Raw genomic sequence first — 16,035 nt, 5'->3', positions numbered from 1 at the left:
AAACTCTAGCATTAGGGTTAACGTGAATCTGGAAACAGTTTAGTGAAAACCTGGTGTGGCTAGAGGCCAGCTCCAAGCTTAGTTGCTCTGGGCTAATCGCTTCCTTCAGGCAAGCTACTCTAGCGCACTAATAGGTTTTAATAAAAACTTCCAATTGGGCCAGTAAACCCCTCATTAAGCTGTTTTTAAAGCATGAATTTAAGAGCAGCAAGGGTAAAAGGTCGCAAGGAGTATTTAATTCACAACGGCTGGCAAGAGGTGCTGTTGTGATTGAAAACACCAGAGTTCAAGTGTCCAGGGCCATATAAACATCCGATTCTGTCACTAGACCTAGTTAAGTGACAGTTTGAAAAATAGATTTAATAAGGCATAAGGAAAAGTTTCCCACTCAACATGAGAAATAGAAATACAAGATTGTAATAGTTAAAAAACAAAAATGGTCAGTATCTACTTACAAAGAATTCCCTTAACTGTCAATATCTTGCCTAAAATGGTTTTCAAAGATAACCTACAATTCTTATAATATTCAAATATCAGATGTATAATTTCTAGTTTTATTAAATCAATGAAAATTACTGTATCCAAAATTATATATTATCTTCTTTATTTCATTATATTCTTCCTCTACTTGAAAATTCTCTAATTATATTGGTAAGAGTTTTGGAATCAATCTTTGGCAGTAATTATTACTGTGTACCACTTTTCTTAAACAGACCAAAGTCTATTATATTCACTTTCTTACTATTAGAGACACTTCTAAGCACTGAGCCCCAAATGCTTTTTTTAAATGAAAACATACTTCAAGTATATCATAACTCAATTTAGACCCTGAAATAGCACTCTTGTTTTCCTGCTACCTTTATTCTTTTCCTGAAATTTGTTCTTATTTTAGTGATTTCTATGGCAGCACTTGTTGCTAACAGGCTAAGCTCCAAAATAGAGGGGGTGCCTGGCTCCTAACATCAGCACTTTAAAATTATGGGCTTATCATATTCATATTAGTCTCTCTACTATACAATTCAATATTGCCATATGAATGATTCATTATTTCTTTAAAGAGTGTTGGAGTTGAAGTTGGAGGACCTGAGTTCAAATCTTAACTGTACAATTTATAACCCATGTTACCTTATATAAGGTTCTAGAATCTAGACTACTCTGGGTCTCAGTTTCTTCATATGTTTAATGAGGGAATTTAATTTGGAAAAACTCTGAGGTCCACCCATCTCTGATTGTAACCATAATATTCTTTGCTAATAGTATGGGGTGAGCCTTTGGTTCTTAAGAACTACAGATTCTATTTTCAGTCTAGTTAGAAGGACAGCAAAAGATTAAATGTTCTTTTTCTATTCAAGGAAATGTCATTTTTAGTATCAACTCTGTTAGAACAGTGCTCTAAAATGTTCCTAGTGTAGGTTCATATAATCTCAAGACTTCAATTTCTCTCTTTTTTATTACATATTACCTGGTCTTCCTGATTCCAGTCTTTCCCCAACTCTAACCCATTCTATATAAGCTGTTACAGTACTTTTCCTCCAGCATAATTTCACTATTCAAAACTTTATATTGACCTATTATAGAACAAATATCAGGGTTAGATAATTTAGTTGAAAGCACTCATTTTTATAAATTAAGAAGCAGAAAAATTAGTCAGAAAATGAAAATTCCATCTCTTGAGAGTGATTTTTTGAAAGCCTAATTGAAATTCATTCTTATATTATGCTTTTCCTCAAGGATCCGTAGTTTTATTAGTGTAGTCACTCCTCAGATATGGACGACAGTTTCTTTATAACTCAGCAAACAGTCTTCATGGTTGACTATGGCCAAAATTTAAAAAAATTCATCACCTAATGGTCAACATTCTAATGAAAAGTCTCTATGTAGTCCTTGGATTTGACTGACTCCACCACTATCATATCTGCTCTCCTCCCCAGGAAAAGACCATCATCAAGAAAGTTACTATCACAGAGATATCATTGGCTTCTCAGCTTTTGTATTCACACCTCATCAATAGCTTCTGTCCCTCTGACTGAGGGGCTGAAGGATCAAAAAAAAAAACCAAACAACAAACTCCTCTCCAAAATATAACAAGGGCTTTGAATAAGAAGGCCTCAGAAGTCAGTCAACTCTTCATTTCCCAGCAGCTTCACTCCTTGGATTCTACTGATTCCACCATCATCATGACCCCAGTATCTGGTACCATTTTCCTTCCCCTTCTCAGCTTCCTTTTGTGTGCTGTCTTACCCCATCAGATTATAAGTTTCCTAAAGATAGAGACTGTCTGTCTTTTTTTCTCATTTGTAACCCCAGGGCTTAGCGCAGTGCCTAGAAAATAGTAGGTGCTTAATAAATGTATAATGTGGTGTGTTGTAGTGTTACTATACTGATTTCGGATGAGACTGATTATGAGACTCCACTAAAGTTCTATTCCAAAACTTCTTCCAGTTATAGAATCAACCGTTGGTTTGTTTTAAAGGGCTATGCCAAAATTGGGACATTAATTCATTGCTGGTAGAGTTGTAAATTGGCCCAACCATTCTGGAAGGCAATTTGGAACTATGCACAAAGGGCTTTAAAAGAATATTTGCCCTTTGATCCTGCCATACCACTGCTGGGTTTGAATCCCAAAGAAATAATAAGGAAAAAGACTTGTACAAAAATATTTATAGCCGTGCTCTTTGTGATGGCAAAAAGTTAGAAAATGAGGGGGGGGGGTCCCTCGATTGAGGAATGACTGAACAACTTGTGGTATCTGATGGGGATGGAATACTATTGTGCAGAAAGGAACAATGAACTGGAGGAATTCCACGTGAACTGGAACGACCTCCAAGAATTGATGCAGAACAAAAGGAGCAAAACCAAGAAAACGTTATACACAGTGACTTATACACTGTGGCACAATCGAATGTAATAGACTTTTCTTCTAGTAGCAATGCAATCAATGATCCAGGTCAACACTGAGGAACGTAGAGAAAGAATGCTATCCAAATCCAGAGAAAGAACTGTGGGAACAGAAATGAAGAAGAAAAGCATATGATTGATCACATAGTTTGATAGGGATATGATTAGGGTTTTGGTGTTAAATGATCACTCTACTGCAAATATGAATAACATGGAAATAGACTTTGAACAATGATACATGTATAACCCAGTGGAACTGCTTGTTGGCTTGGGGGGGAGGAGAACTGGAGGAGGGAGAATCATAAATCATGAAACTGTGGAAAAACATCCTAAATAAAATTCTTAAAATGGGGGGGGGAGGAGGAGAAGGGCTATGCCAAAAAGGAATTCCTTGAGTAAGATCCAACAACAGACTATGTCTTTCTTTTCTACATATATATGTAAATTTCAAGATATCAAAAGATATCTATATGATACCTTGTAGGCAACCTTAAACAGTCAGTCAAAAGCATTTATTAGAAAAGAGGTAAGAAGCAAAAGTCAAGCCACTTGGAAAAGATGGAAACAGCAAGTAAAAGATCCACAAGTGTGAAATTCTATTTCTGCACCTGTGTCATGATAATTATTGACCGACACAAAAGCAGAATACAGATGTCCCTGAAAAAAGAAGTCCCTTTGCAGAGCAATTTGCACTGGATGTTAACCAGGCTTTCTTATACTCATATAAGGTTATGCATGTTTATCTTGTTCAGTCCTAATTTTCCTTTATGATATCAGTAGCTTTACATGTTCAATTCTCCTTTACTTTAAAATACTTATCCAATACCCTTTCCAAAGATATCCCTAACCTGAGGCAGTGATTATAATATCTATTTTCTTTTTTAATAGATGCACAGAAGAAAACTGAGCCCAGCCTGGATTCAGGAAAAAAAAAATTAAAGAGTTCAAAAGATGAAGAGGTAGGATCTCATGCCTCCATTCTACAGGAAGAGCCAATTCAAGAAGGATAGGAAAGTTCACAGTAATAAAATTCCAAAAAACGGGAAAATGACTTCAATAAGGAAGAAAAATGGAGCTGTCCAAAGAAAAAGAATCAAACTCCAAAAGTTCTCAATAGGGTATAATAATAGGCCAAATTTAATAATATGAAATGTAACTGGTTCAAAGAAATAACTGTACAAGTGATAGAAACATGGGCAATTCTGGGGCAGCTGGGTAGCTCAGTGGATTGAGAGCCAGGCCTACATATGGGAGGTCCTAGGTTCAAATCTGGCCTCAGACACTTCCCAGCTGTGTGACCCTGGGCAAGTCACTTGACCCCCATTGCCTAGCCCACACCACTCTTCTGCCTTGGAGCCAATACATAGTATTGACTCCAAGATGGAAGGTAAGGGCTTTTATTAAAAAAAAAAACATGGGCAATTCATATGAACTATTTTCATATAAGATAGACTTGAGAATTTTAGTCGACTTAATATGTCTACAGTATGACATAGTGGCCAAAAAACTAAGGTAATCTTAGGATTAAAAGAAGTATAACGTTCCCAATGAAGGAGCTCTATAGTCCTGTCATTTTGGAATGCCAGCTTCAGTTTTACACAGAATATTTTAAGAAGGGTCATTAAAAGCAACTAGTATGATGAGAAACTTGAAACCATATCCTACAAAAATGCATTAAAGGGATAACGCATTAGCCCAGAGAAGAGATCTATCAAGTGCCTATCTATCAAGAATTTAAAGAGTTGGCAGGAAGAAGGGGGAATAGATTTATTCTGCTTAGCCCCCAAAGGCAGAAATAGGAAGACTGGTATATGTTATGGAGACAAATTTTGACTCAATAAAAGGTAAAATTTGCTAATGATTAAAGCTTCCAAAGTAGATTGGGTTGGAAAAAGGAACTGGGCTACCCATCAATGGAAGCCTTCAAATTAGAGGCTGGGTGACTATACTTCAGGAATTGTGTAGATGGAAATCTTGCTCAAGTACAAATTTCACCAAATGAACTCTGGTGCCCCTTCCAACTCTAAGAGTCTATTACTAAGTGAAATCAGTCAACTTTATCAATAACCACAAAAAAAGTTGAAATAATATTAACACTAAACCTATCTTAGTCCTCTGAAGCCAGGCATCAGATCACTGCTACTGCCCCAAGCCTTCATAACCTAGCCCACTCCTACCTTTGCAGGCTTCATACACCTTACTCCCTAGCACATATACCCCAAACCAGGGTCAAGTGGACTTATACCTGCTCCATAAACAAGACACTCCAGCACTCAGCTCCAGGCATTCTCTCTGGCTGCCCCCCTGCCTAGTATGTTCTCCCTTCTTAACTCTGATTACTCACCTCTCTGGCTTCTTTTAAGACCCAACTGAAAACCCATCTTCTATAGTCTTCGCCAACCTCTCTTAATTCTAATGTCTCTCCTCTGTCAAATTTTTCCTATTTATCCTGAATATAGCTTGTTTTGCATATATTTGTTTGCATTTTTTCCCTCAGTAGATCATAAACTTCTTGAAGGAAGAGACTCTTTCACCTCTTTTTGTATCTTAGCACAGTGCCCAGCACAGAGTAGGCACTTAATAAATGTTGACTGATTGAGACAGATCTTCATGAACCCACACATTTTAGAAATACAGGAAGGGTATTAAATGTAGCATTTAATATGACTCAGCACTTGCTAAAGGATTATAATAGCTCTTCACATATTCAAATTTTAGCCCCATAAAGAAAGTAAGCACAGAATTTTCTTTATAAAATACTCTCTTTTCTCTTTGAAGAAACTAGCAAAAATAATTTCCAAAGTTTTGTGTCATGCAAACTAAAACATTTATGTTTCATAACTCACTGTCTTAAGTGAGAATAATTTTCAGTAACTTTAATCTAGAGGTAAAGAACAAAAAGCAATTGAAGGCATTACCTATCAGTTGATCCCATTTGGCCTAACAGCTTGCTATTACTACTACCCTTTGTCAGACTTCTGCCTGCTTTTAAAATTCACTAGAACAGCAAGCAGTTCTCAGAAGGCTACCAAACACCATCCTCACAAATATCCAAAAGCATACTTCCTGCAGGGGTACAGGAAACAGTCAGCATTTACAAAGCTCATTCAATGAATTATTTTTTAAGATTGTTCTTTGAAGTAAATATTACCAAACTGTAACTGTTTTCAAAGCCCAGCAATATTCAATGCAACTTCTTCAAAAACAGAAAAGGATGGCAGCATTGTTGTTTCAGCTATATTATAACAAAAATATTGTGGTTTTCCTGTGTTCTGACAAAGTCACTTCAAATTTACATTTCATTCATCTTATTCAGCAACAGCATTTTATCTAAAAACAAGACGAAAGGAATCCTACTGTGAACAAAGAATTTGAAGAACAGTGGCAGGTTACTTACTGATTCAGGAGATAAAAGTAGACACATCACAACCCAGTATGTTTGAAAAGAATAGTGGCCCTTTAAGACAAATGGACAAATTGTACTATAACATCCTATATCAAGATTAAAATTTTATGTATATTAAAAAGAGAGTTAACTGGTTCTTCCCTGTAACACCTGAAATCTTGGGCCATGGTTCATATTCTACCACTAACAGAAACTTGGAGTAAACTCCCTTGATATTTCAATTTTGTTTCTACATCTTTACAATAAAAGGCACAAAACTATACCGAGTTTATTCACAGTAATTTTGGAAAGTCAAATAGAAAGAAAGAGAAAGAAAGAAAGAAAGAAAGAAAGAAAGAAAGAAAGAAAGAAAGAAAGAAAGAAAGAAAGAAAGAAAGAAAGAAAGAAAGAAAGAAAGAAAGAAAGAAAGAAAGAAAGAAAGAAAGAAAGAAAGAAAGAAAGAAAGAAAGAAAGAAAGAAAGAAAGAAAGAAAGTAAGAAAGAAAGAAAGAAACAAACAAACAAACAAATGTGTTCACTTACTTAGGAGAAAGATGTCATACAAAGAAAAACTATAACTACTGTATTATCAACTTGTTAAAATGAAATTACATACTACCAAAACCATATCTTTGAACCAGCTAAAAACTGAAGTCCTTTGAGAACTCAGTCCACTCCAACTTTAACAGTCTACCCCAGGGGAAACGATTTTCCCCAATGACAGCCCTTCTTTCTAATTTTAAAGCCCAAAACATTAACTTGAATGTTTTAGTACACTGATTTGTTTTGCTCAAAGCCTACATGATGAGGATATGAAAAAGTTAACATCTTAGAAAAAAATATGGTAAAAACAAAATTGTTGGCAATAGGAAATTTAAGGAAATATGTCACATTGTAATCTTTTAATGACATTCAAGAAGAGGCATGATCCACTATTTTGCTACTATACCCTAAGAATCATAGGATGTTTTTTTCTGACTTGTCCCTGAAACCTTCCATTGCTGTTGTCTCCCTAATTAGAATGCAAGCTCCTTAAGAGTAGGGATTATCTTACTTTTCTACACAGTAAGCACTTAATAAATGCTTTATCTATTCGGTTATCCTGAAGACTAAGATTTCCAGTTAATCTTTTTTTTAAACCCTTACCTTCCACCTCAGAATCAATACTATATATTGGTTCTAAGGCAGAAGACCATTAAGATCTAAGCAATGGGGGTTAAGTGACTAGCTCAGGGTCATATAACTATGAAGTATCTGAGGTCAAATTTGAATCCAAGACCTCCTGACTCTGGGCCTGGCTCTCAATCTACTGAGCCACTCAAGTTAATCTTGAAAAATAAGTATGTAATGAAGTAGCCACTCACCTTTCTATGGGACTATATTTTTGCAAACAGATTCATTCTCCTTTCCACCATCTCATGAGAAAGGTAGAACAGAATTCACCATTTTACTATGAGGAAACCAAGGTTTAAAACTAGTGAAGTAACTTTCCAAAGATATTAAGTCAGTGGTTCTCAACCTGTGGGTTTCGACCCCGGCGAGGGTCGATTGACCAAAACACAGGGGTCGCCTAAAGCCATCTGAAAATGCATATTTCTTTTTTTTTTTCCAGTATGGATGCAGCCAAATCCTGAGTTATCCTCACTGTGGTTCCTTGGTATCTGAATGACTTCTTCTTAGCAGCTTGTAATATCATTTCTTTGGTCTGATAGTTCTTGAATTTGGCTATAACATTCCTGGGTGTTGTCAGTTGGGGATTAAGTACAGGAGGTATGGATTCTTTCAATCTCCACTTTTCCCTCTTGTTCTAGGATATTGGGGCAGTTTTCCTTAATAATTTCCTGTAATATAATGTCCAGGCTTTTTCTTTTGTCATGGTCTTCTGGTAGACCAATGATTCTTAAATTGTCTCTCTTTGAACAATTTTCTAAATCCTCTTTTTGTGAATGAGATGCTTCATATTTTCCTCAATTTTTTCATTCTTTTGGTTTTGTTTTATAGTGTCCTGCTGCCTTGTGAGGTCACTTGATTCTAGTTGTTGTATTCTGGTTCTTAAAGACTGGATTTCATCCTTGGCTTTTTGGTCGTCCTTTTCCTTTTGGCATGATTTTCTTTGGAGGTCATCTTTCATCCTCTCTACCTTGTCTTTCATCTCCTTTTTCTCATCTTTCATCTTCTTCAGCTCATCTTTCATCTGCTTTGCCTCATCTTTCATCTCCTTTGCCTCATTTTCCAGGTGATTGATTTTGGCTTTAAAGACACTATTTTCTTGTTTTAGTTCAAGTGCCTCTGTTTCCAGATGACTTATCTTAGTTTTTAAGTTCTTTTCCCAAATTGTCTTCAGCCTCTCTTAATTGTGTTTTGAATTGCATTTTGAGTTCTTCCAAAGCCTGTATCCAATTAGCTGGGATTTCTGATTTTTCCTTTGCTGATCCCTCCCCCTCTGTTTTGTTCACTCTTTGCTCATTACCTGTGCAGAAGCTGACTATTGTAATTTCTTTCTTCTTTTTCTGTTGTTTGCTTGAGTTTACTCCTTCTTTGCTCCCCATATTTTTCTGTGCTTTTGCTCCTCTCATTTTTTTTGGTTTGGGAACTGTCAGTCTCCCCTCTTGGAGCTTTGTCAGATCTCTTGGTACAGTCTCTAGGGGAGGAATGTTAGCTTCCCTGTCCTCTGGAGGCTTTTGATCGGATTAAGTTCAACTGGGTTGGGCTGTATGTGCTATGAGGCTAAAGACTCCTGGAAGGCTAGGCCATCCAGGCTCTCTCCAGTTCTCTCCAGCAGCATCTCCGCTGTCCGCAAGGATCCCCAGTGCCTTTGCCTGCCTCCCTGAGCTCTGAGGAGTCCTAATGGGATTATGTTCTACTGGATTGGTCTGGATGTGCCCCGAGGCAATGGTGAGACTGAAGCCAGATGGAGGGACCCAGCCACTGCCTGGTCTCTACCTGGCTTCCTCCCCGCTATCCACACTGGACGCTCAGAGCCCAGCCCCCCGCTGCTCACAAGGTAGACCCTCCAAACCAGCACCTTTGCCCACTCAGAGGTTCCCGCTGCTGCTGGGGGCTCAGCTCTCTGGGTTGGGGGGAGGGGTCCTGGGACCTTCCCTCTACCTTCCCCTTAGACCCGAGTATTCTCAGATTCTGGCTTTTGGGGGGAGTACTTTTTGATTTGAGTCCAGAAGGAGGGTTCCCCGCCTCTGTCCTGTTGTTCAGTTTGAGTTTCGGTGCCCTAGGAGCATTCAGTTTGTAATCGATAAGGAAGGGTTTTCTGAAGTCTGAACTTTTGCTGCTTGCTAAGCCGCCATCTTGACTCCACCCCCGGAAAATACATATTTCTGATGGCTTTAGCTGCTGAGAAATCGTGCTACTTTACAGCAAGATCTCAGAAAAAACGGGAACCCTGCTGCCTGCAATTGTACTAATATTAGTTACCTATCAGTAGCCCTCCCCCTATGAAGGGCGATGGATTTACCCTGTTACCTGGAGACTGGACTCAAACAGAGAACCAAAGAGAGCACCCGGGCACTGGCTCCAGAGGGGTTAAGAACGAGTCCTGGAGCTGATAACTCTTGAGCCGAGTAACCCCAGCAAAGTGAAGCCTCAGCTCGAGCTGGAGGGAGATGACAGGAAGAAGAAGGCAGCGTCTGCAGACCCCCTCCCCAGGCAGGACTTACCTCCCACCCCAGAGCTCAGGCTGCCTCCTGCTTGATTAATATTTCTCAACATATAATTAAATATTGTTTTTGTGACTAATCATTATGTTTAAATTATGTTTGATTTGTAGCAATGAGAATACATAATGCGTATCAGATATTTACATTCCGAATCATAACTGTAGCAAAATTACAGTTTTGAAGTAGCCACCAAAATAATTTTTTGGTTTGGGGTCACTGCAACATGAGGAACTGTATTGCGGGGTCACAGCATTAGAAAGGTTGAGAACCACTGTATTAAGTAGAAGAGGTAGGTCTTAGAACTAGATCTTCAGAATCAGTACCCAGTACTATACCACACTAACTCCAAAGAAGACCTAGCAAATCAAGAAAAACATGGCAACAGAATTATAGGAAAAAAAATAAGACCTCATCTTTTCTAGCCATGTTGATTCCATTTTATTAGAAACATTTATATGTTATTCCTTATCTTATCTCAGCCGATTGCATAAGCTTTGTCTCTTAAATGAGATTCCACAACCATCAGAGCAGTCAATACTAAAAATAATAGGTTTTTAGTTTATGCAATTTAAGTTCATATAAGAGATACTTTTAGAAATGGAGGGAACAGAATGTGCAAATTAGAGGTAACAAAAAAGGTTATAATCAGGGACCACTAGGTCACATAATGACTTAGAAAACCACATATTAACATTATCTATACTTTATTGTATTTTTACTTATTTTATTAAATATTTCCCTGTTCCATTTTATTCTAGTTCCAGCCTCATTGAGTTTTGTGGGCTGCTTGCAGTAGGAAGGCCACAAGTTTGACATTTCTGCAAGGTAATCCATGGATGACAAAACTCCCTCTAAAAAACTACTTAGAGTAGGTGAGAAGTTATTTGTCCAAGGTCAGAGAGCTGGTGTATATATATATATATATACACATATACATATAAAATATGTATATATACACATACATACATATACATATATATGAGAGGTGGAACTACATACATATACATATATATGAGAGGCAGAACTTGAATCCAGGACTCCTTGGCTCTGAGGCTCTAGCTCTTTATCTATTATATCAATTCTGGTACTCTAAATACAAATTGTAAAAAAAAAAAAAAAGTACTGAGCTTGGAATCAAGAAGACTTTGGTTAAAATCCGGCCTATATGACCCTGGAAAATCACAACTTTTATATGCCTAAGTTAATTCCTCTAGATTTATCTAATAAAACACAGAAGGTTTAGTGAAGGGAATTCCCACATAGGAGTTTCCCAATGTTGATGAAATCACAGATCATTCTTGTATTTGCATGTTCTAAATGTGAGATATTAGCTGAATGACATATCAAAATTAATATTGACATTCTCCCTATAGATGAAGTTTCAAGTAAACATAAGGATGAATCATAGATTTTTCTTGGGAAACAAACAAAAGAACTAGCAGTTGATTTTTCCTTGTGCCCAAATAAAAAGAAGGATAATCTTTTAATGGGCCACTTGGTCATCTTACCTTTGAAGTGTTCATGTTTAGGATAAAAGTGCTTTGTAAATGTTAAGAGTTCTGTATAAATGTTCTTCTTCCCAGATAAGGGACTGGAATAAACACCAGCTACTAGAAATGCCATTGAATAGGTAGAAAAAAAAAGTTAGAACAGTGGGAAAGTCCCTTTCCAGCCACCAAAGTTCAAAATGTTCCAGAGTAACTTTGATAATAATTCCAAAATAACCCCAATTTTAATCATGTTTTCAGAGGTAGAAAAGAAATTTTCACCATAGGGAGATATTTAGTTGCATATGATAAATGCTTAAGTTATAGGAGGGTAGATGACTATTAAACTCATTCCAAAACTAAACTAAACCAAATCATAGAATCAAGGAATCTCAGAGTTGGAAGGGGCCACAGAAGTAATTTAATCTAACCCACTCCTAAATAAGAATCCCATCTAACATCCACATGATTTGTTATCTAGCTTTTTCGGATTCCAATGCTAACTAAATATAAGTACCTATAAGTATTTTAATAGAAATTTTGCATTTTTATTGTATTTATAAAGGAAAAATAGAACCATAGAGGGTATACCTTTTTCTAATTGTCTAAAATAACCATTACAACTTAAGAAATCATTGAACTACTGTAGATTCTATGTCCCTAAGCTAGTAGCCTGAAAGAGTTAATGGTATAGCCAAGATGCCTCAGGCACTAAATGAATTAGACTCATAAATATTAAACAACCACTACCATAATATTATTAAATCTAATATTCCTTTCAGAAAGGAAAAGTGTATAGCAGAGATTGTGCAATAAAATCCACGAATAATACTAAGAACCTGTTCATCCATCTGTCTCCTCAATATTTTCCTCCTCCTGAGATAACCAACTATGTATTCTAGGAAGGCTAACAAGACTTTTCAAAACAGAAGTCCCATAGTAGAAGATATAATTAATCCAAATAAAACACCAAGCTTTCCCTCTTTCCCTCTGTTCTTGAAGAAGAAAATACAATTTTAACTGAGGTGGTCATGTCTATGTAATGATTCCTTCCTCTAGTATCTTTAGAATCCTAATAATTTAATTCAAACATGCACAAAGACATAAATATACCTTGGTCTTCCAAGACCAAATAGCCTTATGTCTAAATTTGCAGCATTAACAGAGGGTACAAAATCCAAAATCCATTATAAAAGTTATGAACATTTATCCTTTCTTCCAGCTTAACTTTTCAGGCTCTACCTAGATATAGCTTTGTGCTCTCTAAGTCAATAATTGTCAATATTATAATTGTTCAAATAAAAGTCAATAAATATTGCTTATTTAATAAAATACATAAAAAGGTTAAAATTATATACATATATACATGTGTATGTAGATATGTGTATGTGTGTGTACATATACACACACACATATATATTTATGTCTTTTCTCTATTCTTTCCTTCCTCTTCCATTTCTCCCACTCCCAAATCTACTTCTGGCTTTGACATATTTACTAACTTGGATACTAGTTTGAAACACCATCAAATTATGTTATTTGATCTGTGGTATAGTGAAACTTTATTCAAGCAAGCTGAATATAGCATCATACCACCCTTAACCCAATCTACTAGAGACTTGAATGTTCCATGTAAATTTCAACTATACGTTGAGAATTGTATGAGGGTCAAGAATGCTATAGAAAACTCACCAAGGTGTGAAAAGATGAGATATATCTTTGTGATCCTTTTTTGCATGCATAAATGTGCATATCTCCTTTTCATGTACCCCAGAGAATCAAGTTGAATAATTATATCTGTGTATGTATTCATTATAATGTAATTGAACTGTCACCACTAAGCCTACAAAAAACTTATTTTATTCCAGCAAGGTGGAGATTGAATTTCTAAGAATATAATGGTTCTGAAAAATTCATGATTTCTCACATCTGCATTAGTTGGTCATTCACAGATGGGAGGGTGCCTAAATTAGGATTCCAAGACTAAGCATCTAATATTATATTAAGGCATTATAACAGTTGAGTCTTTTAGAAGTAATGAGCTGTTCACTAAAACCTGTGAAAGATAGTAGAAATAAGCAAAACATATAAAAGTCCTCTGAAGGTACATACCCCCAAAATAGATTGCCAGGTAAATTCCTGGAGCACTTACCAAAAGCATACCTGAAAAAGAAATAGAAAAAACACATTAAAATATTGCTTACCTTTTCTATGAAATCATTTTTATTTTGTACTTTAAATTGATATATAAATTAATTGATATATAAATGTAAGAAGCAAATAACAATGAAGTTACTGTACATATTGAGCATGTTTTATCATATTTTTACAATACATAGAAGTGACTGTCCAGGTCCACAGGTATAGGGCAAAAACTGATGGAATAGTATGCAACTAGTACATTTCTGGCATTAAAAAAAACACCAGGTAGGGTTTATTCCCTACATAAAACAAATTATCAGTTGCCTATGTTTTACATTTCTTACTCGTCAGAGTAATCTGTACTCATTCTCAGTTCCTACAAAAGAATCCCAAATATTAGAAATGAAATGGACCTTAGAAATCCATCAATTCAACTAATTAATCCATCTAATTAGATGAGAAAACTCAGGCCCAGAGAGAACTTTTCTCTAAATCATAAAATTAGTAAATAGCAGAGTCTAGATTCAAATGCAAGTCTTTCTTTTAAATGATGACTATTCCTCCTTCCTTCCTCTTTCATTTCCCCCACTCCCTATATATACTTCTGTCTTTTACATGTTTACTTACTTGAATATTGGTTTGAAACATCACCAAACTATACTATTTGATCAGTGATATATACAAATTCAAGTAATGATGAGATATGTTATTTACTATTAGGCTATTGGGCCCTTAAGGACAAGAAGTATCATTAAATGAATGAATATTGTAACTGTCTTCTGTTGCACTATAAACTCAATCAAAACTCTGGAGGATATTATATATTGATTAGATTTTTTAAAAATCAAACACAATTGATATGTACCACTGATATGTCTTTACCACTATTCTAGTTCAAACTATAATTAAGAATGCAATTTAAATTAAGAGACTATGCAGATATTATCTCAATTGCTAATGATATTAGAAAGATCTGTGCTCTGTCAATTCTAATGAGAAAACTAGGATTCTTAAGATTAAAATAAAATTGTGTTAACATACTTTTATATTTTTAGAATCTAAGTTTAGAAGCAAATTTTAAAAAGAATAAAAAAGATAAATATTTACAAGACTTTGAATTTCCAAAGCAAAGTTGTACTACATGTAGGCTAAGAACAGAAGACTACACCATATCTATTACAAAGGACTATATATTTCCTCTCTCCCTAGTATTTAACAAAAAGTATATTACTCTTTTGATACAAAAAAATAATTTGATTGACCATGAAATAATGTTACATACAAGAGCATCTAAACACATAAAATAATCTTCATTTCTTATAAGCAAGTTGATTGAATACTGAAAGAGATATTAGTTTCAGAAGTATTCCATCAAACTTTAATCTCACAGAACTGTGCCATTAGAAATACACTTTAAAATTTTGGATTAGGCAAACTGCCAGAATTACAAAAATTTGTAAAGCACTACTGCAGGTGATGAAACTAACTACCATTTTTAACCAAATTCCACTCAAATGTAAACATCTTAGAAAAGCAATTAAGTGATAGAGAACATTAAATTATTTTCAACAGATTGGCTCAAAATTTTTCGTACCTATATGTTATTTTATAACTTCACCTGCTTTAAATTTTAAGTGACAAGACTGTTTGATATAAGATTTTTAAAATGAGGCTGGTGGATCCAATTATATGGGGTAGGGGAGAACTAAAGAGTCTTCATTATTTTTAGAGCTTTTGTTATATTATTTCTTCCAACAGCTGGAACTTGTTTTACAAGATGTTGTCTTTCATGAAGATTTTTTTTTAAATTCCTTAAGTCCATCTCTGTTCCTAAAAGCCTAAATTTTCTGCCAAAACAGTCCATTTTAATAAATTACATCAAATTATTTTTAAAGACATGTTTTTGCTCCATATATCATTGGCTTAACTCTACGTGATTGGCAATTCATTAGAATCCACCATTCTGAAGGGGGCAAAAATAATCATGAAAGGGGGAGAATGTGCTGAAGGCTGGCAGAAATCCTGCTGGAAAATAGCCCACTTTTTAAAACACCTAAGTGGTTTTCTGCTGTTTCAAGTACTTTATTTTACAGATTGAGCTTTTTATGTAAAGCTACTGATTTTATAGGAAACCTTTGATTGGAATGGGACATTAAGTTTGAAATAATTTTCATTAAAATGGTATAACACAGAAATAGGTAATGTGAAATTGTTCCCTCTCATTTCCAAAGTCATTACTTCTTCCAGTTATGGTGCAGTCTAAATGTAAACTTGCAAGAATTATTCTATTTTCTTGGCAGACATGAGGAACCCCCCGAGGCCTATTTAAGAAGCATGCAGCAAGGAATTAATAATAAATTGTTTTCTGACGTGTGTCTGTTGCTGATTACATCAATCAAGACTGAAGAACTTGTCATGTGATGACAGCCAAACACTTGTGAATTTATTTCTCT

General features: G+C 35.5%; 1 protein-coding gene across 3 annotated transcripts in view; it reads right to left on the bottom strand.

Annotated features, from left to right (window-relative positions):
* The window catches only part of LMF1 (lipase maturation factor 1), a 915,352-nt gene that overhangs the window by 714,235 nt on the left and 185,082 nt on the right, over positions 1-16,035 (bottom strand). For all 3 annotated transcript variants that reach the window (XM_007499282.3, XM_001373637.4, XM_056805702.1), the window contains exon 3: positions 13,593-13,603. In XM_007499282.3, coding sequence (XP_007499344.1) covers positions 13,593-13,603 — 11 coding nt within the window. The remainder of the gene's footprint in view (positions 1-13,592; positions 13,604-16,035) is intronic.

The sequence above is a fragment of the Monodelphis domestica genome, chromosome 7 (genome assembly GCF_027887165.1).
Source record: "Monodelphis domestica isolate mMonDom1 chromosome 7, mMonDom1.pri, whole genome shotgun sequence".
NCBI lineage: Eukaryota > Metazoa > Chordata > Mammalia > Didelphimorphia > Didelphidae > Monodelphis > Monodelphis domestica.
The sequence above is the reverse complement of the archived record's forward strand: the minus strand, read 5'-3'. Positions and strand labels throughout refer to the sequence as shown.